We start from the raw sequence: 10386 nt of genomic DNA, 5'->3' as shown, positions 1-10386 counted from the left end.
CACGTGGAAGCATGTCACCTTGGCAGATACTAGCCACTGGAAAGGGTGAGAGAGAGAGAGTGTGTGTGTGTGTATGTGTGCAATGAGGTTCAGGGTCAGGGGATTTGGTCTCATGCAAACAGGAAAAGGGTAACTGCTTAGTTAAGAAAAGGGCAGATTGGGAAGCACAGTTATTAATATAATAGGAAGAGACAGAGATAACAGGAAAGTAGAGGAAAAAGAAACAAACAGTAAATGCAAGGAACTCTATTTAGAAACATAAAGGTACAAAGAAAAGATTTTGCTGTAACCCATGTAATCACAGAGATGTAGATTTGGAGGGCTGACCTCAAGTATGGCAAACAGCTTTACTGTGATTCCAAAAGAGAACCCATCATATCTCAAAGGAGGCTAATGCTATAATACTTCTAACAACTATTCTATAATCAAACCTACCTTCCTATAATCAAAAGAAACCATGTACCTACCCTTTGACGAGCATAAACAGGATATGAGGATGAGCACTAATGTACTCCACAGTGGGACTCCGAGTGCCTATCTGTCTTCTCAGGATGTTGTTAAATATCTGGGTCACATCTTTTTTTCCCTGTTAAAGAAACAAACAGTCATTAAATTGCACACTTGAAATAGGCAAACTACATGGAGTGTTTTATCTCTAAAATGGTATATACACACATACATGCACACCAAGAGAAATAGCACTGCTCTTTGTAATATCCAGAAACATTAATTTATTCTTGTCATATATCTTTAGTCAGCTGTACTTTCAAACATTCAAACAAATTCTACAAAATGGATGCAGTTCTTTTCCAAAGGATTTGCACTGTGGTTAATTTGAACAAGTAGAAGTCTGTTCTCACTGTAGCAAATGAAATGGCACAGAAGAATATAAAATAGTAGTGAATATGATACAACTGAATTCTTTATGCTTTTTTTTTTTTACTACTTAGCTTTATATAAGAAGAAATTAAGAATGACATTTTTAAGCATTCATAAATAAGAAGGAAAAATGGGTGAAGGAAAATAAAGATTTTAGCAAATGTGGGGTGGAATCAAATTCCTTTTTCTTACATGCACTTTTAGGTAAGTTTTTCCCTCCACTTTATCCATTCCCCTTTCAAGTGGGTGCATTAAAAAAAAAAAAGTCAGTTTTCTCTTAGGTGAATATATATGATTTAGGTGATCTTAAATGGTCATATTTAACCTAGAGGACAGAAGGGACCACTCAGTACTAGTAGCTGAAGCCAGAAGAAATACAGCCAGTCTCAGACAGAACCTTTTATTTGGAGTCCTCATTTACAAACACTTCCAGTCTCACACACTCTACAACCTGAGGCTAGTCTGCTTCACCAACTGAAGCTCTGAATTGAACAGGAGGTTGGTTTTTTTTGTTGTTGTGGATTGTTTTTGTTTTTGTTTTTGTTCTTTTAAAGGTTTTATTTTCAAATAATCTCTACACCCCATTGTGGGGCTTGAATTCACAACCCAGGATCAAGAGTTGTGTGCTCTTCCAACTGAGCCAGCCAGGCACCTGGAACAGGAGATTTTTATAAGAACCATTCTCAGTTACTATGGCCCTAATTCTGGTCTTCATCTCTCAACCAAATTGTTAAAGAGCATCTTCCAGTTATGTCCTCCCCTTCAAAGCAGTCTTTGCTCTGCAGAGTGAGCTTACTAGAAATGCAAATCTAACTATGTCATTCTCTTCTCTCTCTTTTTAAAAAATGTTGATTGATTTATTTGGGGGGAGAGAGAGAGAATGGGCAGGGAAGGGCAGAGAGAAAGGGAGAGAGAGAATCATAAGCAGGCTCCACACTGTCAGCTCAGAAACTGACATGGGACTTGAACCCACAAACTGTGAGATCATGACCTGAGTTGAAATCAAGAATTGGACACTTAACCAACTGCGCCCCCAGGCACCCCACCATTCTATTCTCTTAATCTCTTCAATGCCTCCCTTTCGCTTTGAAAAACTCCAACACCTTCCATGATCTGATCTTTGCTTACCTCTCCAGCCACCTCTCTCACTGTTCAATTCCTACTTCAAGTTCTCTTAATAACAAATTGCTGAACTACATACACGCAATCTTTCATTTCTATACCTTTGTTCATGTTCTATTAGTCCTGAATGCTCTTCCTTCCTTCCTTCCTTTTCCTAGCTAAATCTTAGTCATCTGTAACCAGGGCAAAGGGCTGCAAAAGCACCTGGTTCTGGGGGTCCCAAACAGACCAGATTCAGCCACTTGTCACTGACAAAATCCACAGGCAGAGAGATGGGCGAGGGTAAAACAAGAAAAGGATTTATTTCAGTGAGGTCAACGCTGGGAAGAGAGCAGACTAGCGTTTCAAAGACTGTCTCCAAAGTGCTGTGCTGAAAATACTTCTAGGTTGATATAAGGAAAATGTGGGACAAAGGTTGGTGGATACATCTGGGAAAGCTGTAAAGATCATTGTCTTGGAGTCAATCACCGCAGAGTCTTGCTGACATCAGAGCTGACCTCATTGTTTGCGGGGTCAGTTGTGGTTCCCATCAAGGGATTTGCCTGCAGGGGTCTTTTGCCTAAGAGAACAGCTGGAACAAACAACTTTAAAAGAAAATTTTTTTTATGTTTATTTATTATTGAGACAGAAACAGAGCATGAGTGGGGGAGGGGGCAGAGAGAGGGGGAGACACAGAATCCAAAGCAGGCTCCAGGCTCTGAGCTGTCAGCACAGAGCCCGACGTGGGGCTCGAACCCACGAACCGTGAGACCATGACCTGAGCCAAAGTCGGATGCTTAACCAACTGAGCCACCCAGGCGCCCCCTAAGAACAACTTAATCAATAAGAGAGTACAGACAGGTCAAAATGGAAGTAGTCAACGTCCTCTTTTAATCCTTCAGATTCAGTTCAGGAGTACTCCTCTCTGGGATAGCTGCTCCTCTTCTGGATTACAACATCTTTGCCTACATAGACCAGTACCTCCTCTTCCCTGTCTCCCCCTAACTCCATCTCTACCACAGTCAATTCATTAAGTGCTTACTTTGTGCCAGGCACTTATACTAAGAGCTTCACATGTACTTTCCAATCCTCATAACAACCTTATAATGTACATGTTATAAGTAAGGAAATTCAGGACTAGTGAGGTTACCTTACTTAGGTGGCATGTGGGAAAGCCACAACTCCATCCCAAACTGATGGAATCCAGAGACTGGGTTCCAAACCATCATACTAAGTTGACTCCAACAATGAACAAAGTACAAAGAAATTAATGAATTTTGTCTCTAAAGTCCTCATCACACTGTTAGCTCCCAAGGAAAGTAATATTTCAATGTCCATAGCAGGACTCAATAGATAGTAGGCATTCAATATTTCCTAGACTGACTTACTACTTGTCGACTGACTTACTACTTACTACAAAGTCATCCATAAACCCTTTGGCACAAACACAGACCAACGAATCTCACTTATCTATTATTGAGGCACTTTTTTTAATACCAAAAGAATTAGGACTCGAAAAGAAGAAATAAGCATTATTCAATTAATTACTCAATCTTAAAGCTATTAGCCATAAAAAATGTGCACTAAGTACTGATTAAGAATACTAATATAGAAAAATAGTCTTAAAGAATATGTGCAAGGATAAAATATTCTTAAAGGATTAACTTTATCAAAAATTGGCTTGAGGGTGCCTGGGTGGCTCAGCACTGAGCTTTAGTTCAGTCTAAAGCATTAGACACTTTATTTCGGCTCAGGTCATGATCTCACAGTTTGTGAGTTCGAACCCCACATCGGGCTCTGCGCTGAAAGCATGGAGCCTAATTGGGATTTTCTCTCTCTTCTTTTCTCTGCCCCTTTCCTACTCATATGTGCACCTGTGTGTGTGCTCTCTTTCTCTCGAAAATAAATAAACTTAAAAGAAAAACTGGCTTGAGATGGAGAAAACAAGCAGAGAGGGAGAGAGAGAATCCCAAGCAGGCTCCACATTTAGCACAGAGCCCAATGTGGGGCTCGATCTTACAATTGCGACTGATGACCTGAGGTGAAATCAAGAATCAGACCCTTAACTGACTGAGCCATCCAGGTGCTCCCCTCAGAACTTAATAGTACAAAATACAAACCAATTAGAAAATGGGCAAAAGACGTGAAGAGACATTTCACCAAAAAAGATCTACAGATGGCTACAAGCACATAAAAGATGTTCAACATAATTAGTCACTTGGGAAATGCAAATTAAGACCACCAGGAGAAATTACTACATATACCTATCAAAATTGCTAAAATAAAAAAGTGACAACAGCAAATGCTGACAAAGATGCAGAGAAATTACACTTGTACATTGCTGGTGGGAGACCTAACATATATTCAATCTGGAAAACAATTTGACAATGTCTTTAAAAACTTAACATGCAACTACTATATTAGTGTTGCACTCCTGGTATTTATAACGGAGAAATGAAACCTGGCCATAAATGATCATAGCAGCTTTATTTATAATAACCAAAAGGGAAACAACCTAGAAATCCTTCCACAGGTAAACGGTGAAGCAGACTGTGCTACATCCATATCAGAGGCTCAGCAATAAAAAAGGAATGAAATTTTTTTTAAACTTATTTATTATTTGGGGGGAGGAGCAAAGAGAAGGAGCAAGGGAGAGAATCCCAAGCAGGCTCTGTGCTGCCAGTGTGGAGCCTGATTCAACAATGGATCCCACGAACCCTGAGATCATGATCTGAACAGAATTCAAGAGTCGGATGCTTAACTGACTGAGCCACTAAGGCGCCCCCAAAAGGAATGAACTTTGATACATGCAACAGCCTGGATGAATCTTGAGGAATTATGCTGAGTGAAAAATGCTAGCAACAAAAGGTTACACAATCTAAGTGTCCATCGACAGACAAGGGAGTAAGGAAGATGTGGTGTATGTATGCACTGCAATATTACACAGCTGTAAAGTGTAAGATTGTGCTATTTGAGACAATTGGATGGACATAAAGAGTATTATTCTAAGTGAAATAAGTTAGACTGAGGAAGAAGAATACCACAGGATTTCATTCATATGTGGAATCTAAAAAAAAAAAAAGAAAGAAAGAAACCCACAAATGAATAAACAAATAAAATGCAGAAATAGACCTATAAACACAGAATGAATTTATGGTTGCCAGAGGAGAGGAAAGTGGGGGGATTGGTAAAATGGGTGAAGGGGAGTAGGAGAAATAGGCTTCCATTATGGAATAAATAAATCAAGACAGCATAATGAGTACAGTCAATGATACTGTAATAATGATGTATGGGAATGGATGGTAGCTACACTTGTAGTGAAAATAGCATAATGCATAAATTTATGGAATCACTATGTTGTACACCTGAAACTAATACAACATTGTGTGTCAACTCAAAACACGTTTTTTAAAGGATTACACATTGTCTGGTTCCAGTTATATAATATTTCTGAATGGACAAAATTACAAAAATGGAGGACAGATTAGCGGTTGCTACAGGTCAGAGGTGAGTGACTGTAAAAGGGCAAGTGGAGGGATCTTTGCGGTGATGGAAAATTTCTATATCTTGATTTTATCAATATCAATATCCTGGTCATGTTACTGCCCTATAGTTTTGCAAGATATTGCCATCAGGGAAACTGGGCAAGGTATGTGAGATCTCCCTGCATTATTTATTATTGCTTTTCTTACTGGAGCAAGCTGGCGGAAGAAAGCAGGGGAAGTGCCTACTAGCTCTTCTGGGCCCTTGAGAAGACTGCAGCCAGCAACTAGATCCATGTTAATTAAAGGCTAGAACCTCAGACAGCAGCTTGTAAAGTATGCACCAAATGCCTTCCAGGGAGAGACTGGGAGATGGGCATTTCTGCCGGCTTCCTCTGTGCTAGCCCAGCTTTTTCTGTGCTGCCTGGCTTCCTCTGTGCTAGCCTGGGGGAGGTGGGGATAGTTACAGCAAGTGCTCATGCACTCGTGAACAACTGCTCCTTTGTTTGTCCTGTGGAACTCATGAATGCAAGCCCTTTTAGCTTTCATACATAGGTAAGGGCCCATCCCTCAGCTGGCAGCCTTAAAAGTTGGGGCACTAGATGTGTGGTTCAAACCCTTTCCTCCTCAAAGAGAAGATGGGTGTTGGGATTCACTCCCAATGGCACGGTGCTATGCCATGGGTAGGATTTATGGCTAGAGCGAGTCCCAGCTTTTCCCACTCATTCTGATGTGGGTATTTTCTCAGTTGCTCAGTAAGTAGGAATCACTCAGCTAAATTTCTGGATTTCCCTCAGAGGGAATTCCTGCATATATAACCATACATTCTGTTTAACCACAGGAGGAGGGAAATCAGGAGGCTCGTAGGTTGCCATCTAAGTCCAGAGTCCCAGAATTTTTTTAATATTTCAATGTTTATTTTTGAAAGAGAGATGGTGCGCGAGTTGGGGAGGGGCAGAGAAAGAGAGGGAGACACAGAATCAGAAGCAGGCTCCAGACTCTGAGCTGTGAGCACAGAGTCTGACGCAGGGCTCAAACTCACAAACCGTAAGATCATCACCTGAGATGAAGTCAGACGTCTAACTGACTGACCTACCCAGGCGTTCCGTCCCAGAATTTTTTAAATGGTAATAAAATTCAATGCTGGTTCTCATAGATGGCTGATGAGGATATAAAACAATTAAATAATACCTGAATGATGTTCTAGAATCTCAAATTGGGAAATCTAGTCTGAGGAAATAATCCTAAATAACAGTCTTAAATATCAAAGAAAAGTTTCAGGCACAGACATCTTTATCATAGTGGTGATAAAAGAGAGTTAGAAACAATCAATTGTCCAGAATTAGGCATGGTTACGTAAATTATGGTATATCTAACTGGTAGAAATAAAAAATTAGATTATCAAAATGTTGGCAATAATTAAATATAAGTAAAATCCAGGGCTATCTGTTGCTTTCACTTTATTCCATGGAAAGAAACAGAGAGAGGTGGAGATTAGGGAGAAAGAGAGAGAAGAATTAAGATAACAGAAAGGAAAGGGAGCCAGGGAAGAAGAAAGAAGAATTTAAGAAAAGAAGAGAAAGAAAGATTAAAAAATAGGCACTTGGGAAAGCAAATCGTATCTTCCTTTAAGAAAAAAAAAACTACATAAAATCCAAATTTTAACAAAAAATTAGGAGCTGAGCCTTCAGCTTCAAAGGATGCATTCAATGGGGCACCCAGTGGTACAGTTGGTTGGGTGTCTGACTTCTGATTTTGGTTCAGGTCATGATCCCAGTGTTGTGGGATCAAGCTCCACACCCAACATGGAGCCTGCTTGGGATTCTCCCTTTCCCTCCTCTCTCTGCCTCTCCCCTGCTTGTGTGGGCTCTTTCTCTCTCTCAAAAGAATTAAGTAAACATTTAAAAATAAATAAAAGGATGCTTTACGGTCAGTAGCTCTCATAATTTAAAAATACTAAAAAATGTTCTAGTATGCTACTTCATACCATATCAATTTCATTTATACAGATGTTAAACAGTACACTTGTTGTATAAGAGATATAGCTGTAAATATACATAAAATTTAAAATGCAAGAAGTCATGTTTTGTTCAAATCTTTCTAGACTCTACAGTAATAACTGCATAATATCAATCCTCTTTGAAAAGTCATAAGGGCATGTTTTTCATACTTCCCAGTGAAATGCCACAAGAACATTTCCATACGGCATTCCAGTGAACAGTAGAAATGAAGCTCCACAGAACTCTATCCAACTTTTACACAGAGAAAAACATTCTTCTGGTTCATTAGCAAATAATGTGCAAGGGCAAAGGAAGCCCCCTGTGGATAACGAAAACAAGCTCTGGTACCAGGAACAGCTTCTCAAATCAGAGGAAAGGATCAGAATGGAAAGGATTAGAGAAACCTTAAACAGGTACAAGATGATTAATGATGGTCTTTCCATAACACATAACCTATGCAGATATCCATTCATCACACTAACTAGAGTTAAACCTTAACTATTTCAAAACCAGACTTTAGCCAACCGTTGACTGCTAGATCTCAAGTTCTGAATCTAGAAGTGGCCAGATAAAAAAGAAAAAAAAATTGGGGATGACAAGGAAGCAACATCTAGAGATGACAAAAAATGCCTGAAATTAGCTAGTAATTACATATAATGTAAGTAAACAGATACTAAACTTGAAGAAGCACTTGTGTTAAGCTGACAAAATCAAAAAGGTCACCCTGACAGGAGATGCTCAAAGATTATTTGCAGAATGAATGATACATATGGAAGTAATATTGGAGTTAAATAAGGAAAGAAAGAGGGAAGAAACAAGCAATTACAGCAGGCACAGCAATCAGAAGTAACTGTTGATAAAGAGCATCCTTCACTGATAACAGAAGTGAGAGAGAAGGCAGATGAGGGAGTAAAAGGTAGCCATGGACTTGTATACTTGTATAGGATATATAAAGAATTCTCAAAATTCAACAACCAAATAAAAAAAGGGCAAAAGATCTATAGACAATTCACAAAGGAAGAGATATGGTGGCAAATAAACACATGAGAAGATGTTCAACATCATGAGTCATTGGGGGATGCAAATTGAAACCACAACGATATACCACCGACACTTACATCAGTGACTGAAGTTAAAAACCAAAGACAAAAGCAAACAAACAAAAAAGCCCTAACATTCCCCACCAATCCTACTCCTAGGTATTTACCCAAGTGAAATGAAAACTTAGATTTGCACACACAAACTGTATTTAAATAGTTATAGAGATTTTATTTGTAATTTGACATTCCTCAAATATCCCTCAACTGGAGAATGGATAAATGATCTGTGGCACATCCATGCAACGGAATACTACCCAGCAATGAAAAGGAAAAAACTCCTGATACACAGCAAGAACACAGATGAATCCTACATGCACTGTACTAAGTGGAAGAAGCCAGACTCAAAAGGCTACATTTTGCACGATTTCATTTACACACCTGCAAAGGCAAACAACACAGGGAAAGAAGATAGATCAGTGGTTGTCAGAGGCTGAGGATAGGAAAAGGAGCAGATTACAACGGGGCAAGGGAAAATTTGGGGGGTGATGGAAATTTTCTATATCACAGAACTGTGTATTAAAAAAAGAATGTTACTGTTTGCAAACTATGCCTTAACTTTTAAAAAGATGAAATATAATTGTAGCCATGACTTCTCTCCTCTGCTCTCTTCTGATCCTGTACAGGTTGGCTTGGGGGAAGGGGACAGGGAGAGCTAAGGTGGGTAGGGCAAACGTTTGTGCTTATTTTCAAGAGCAGAACTAGATAAGCAGAGCTGAGGGTGGGGAGTGTTCACTGCATGGATGAGCTCTTTTGCAGGAGACTAAAATTCAAGCTAAACTAATTTACAGATACTGGGAAAGTTTCAGAGAACCCAAACACAGGCTAGCTCAGAATGAGTTGCTCTCAAATTTTTTCAGCATAATTATATTTACCTATTACACGAATCCCATCAGGAAGCTCCTTCCAACCCCTCTGGCCCTCTGTCTCTCTCCCCATGGTCACTCTTCTTTCTGTATTCTCTGCAGGTTGGCTTCCTCTACTTTTGTTATTTACATAGTAGGAAATTTGACCACCAATACAGAAATTATCTGGAATATCGTTAGCTCCTGGAGACTGAGGTTCTATCTCAGTTTTAGTTCCAGAATCCTGCAGAATACTCTGACCCTGCTTTGATCAGATGTCCACTACTACACCAATCAGCTGTGTGTCCGGCAGGGTGTCACGCTGTGCAAAATGGCTGCTCCCACTGTAACCACGTGGGTGGGGAAGGAGAGAGCATTCCCCAGAAAGCAGAGGCGACAGTTTGCACATTATACATGGCATGTGCAATCTTTATCTTTATGGCTGATTACATTCCTTAAAAAGTATAGTATGGTTGGGGCGCCTGGGTGGCTCAGTCGGTTAAGCCTCCGACTTTGGCTCAGGTCATGATCTCGCGGTTCGTGGGTTCGAGCCCCGCGTTGGGCTCTGTGCCAAGTGTCAGCTCAGAGCTTGGAGCCTGTTTCAGATTCTGTATCTCTCTCTCTCTCTCTCTGACCCTCCTCTGCTCACCCTGTCTCTCTCTCGCTCTCTCTCAGAAATAAATAGAAACATTAAAAAAAAAAGTATAGTATGGTCAAACTAAAACGGTCATTGACTTAATTTTTATAGGGGGAATACAACCAATTCACATGTTATGCTTCCGATTAAGGGCCTGATTCCAAATACCATTTTAAATCACCCATATATTATTTTTTTTTCTCTTTTTTTATTTTTTATTTTTTTATTTTTATTTTTTAATAGTTTATTGTCAAATTAGTTTCCACATAACACTCAGTGCTCATCCCCACAAGTGTCCTCCTCCATGCCCATCCCCCCCTCCCCCCACATCCATCAGTCCTGTTT

At 39.8% G+C, this 10386-nt stretch overlaps 1 protein-coding gene across 2 annotated transcripts in view; it reads right to left on the bottom strand.

The window, feature by feature from the left end:
• CAB39L (calcium binding protein 39 like) overlaps positions 1 to 10386 on the bottom strand; it is an 89914-nt gene that overhangs the window by 36589 nt on the left and 42939 nt on the right. For both annotated transcript variants that reach the window (XM_077752615.1, XM_077752614.1), the window contains one exon: positions 468 to 586. In XM_077752615.1, the coding sequence (XP_077608741.1) occupies positions 468 to 586 (119 nt within the window). The remainder of the gene's footprint in view (positions 1 to 467; positions 587 to 10386) is intronic.

Source organism: Crocuta crocuta, unplaced genomic scaffold (assembly GCF_008692635.1).
Source record: "Crocuta crocuta isolate KB4526 unplaced genomic scaffold, BGI_CrCroc_1.0 scaffold190, whole genome shotgun sequence".
Classification (NCBI taxonomy): Eukaryota; Metazoa; Chordata; class Mammalia; order Carnivora; family Hyaenidae; genus Crocuta; species Crocuta crocuta.
This window is presented reverse-complemented; position numbering and strand designations above follow the sequence as displayed.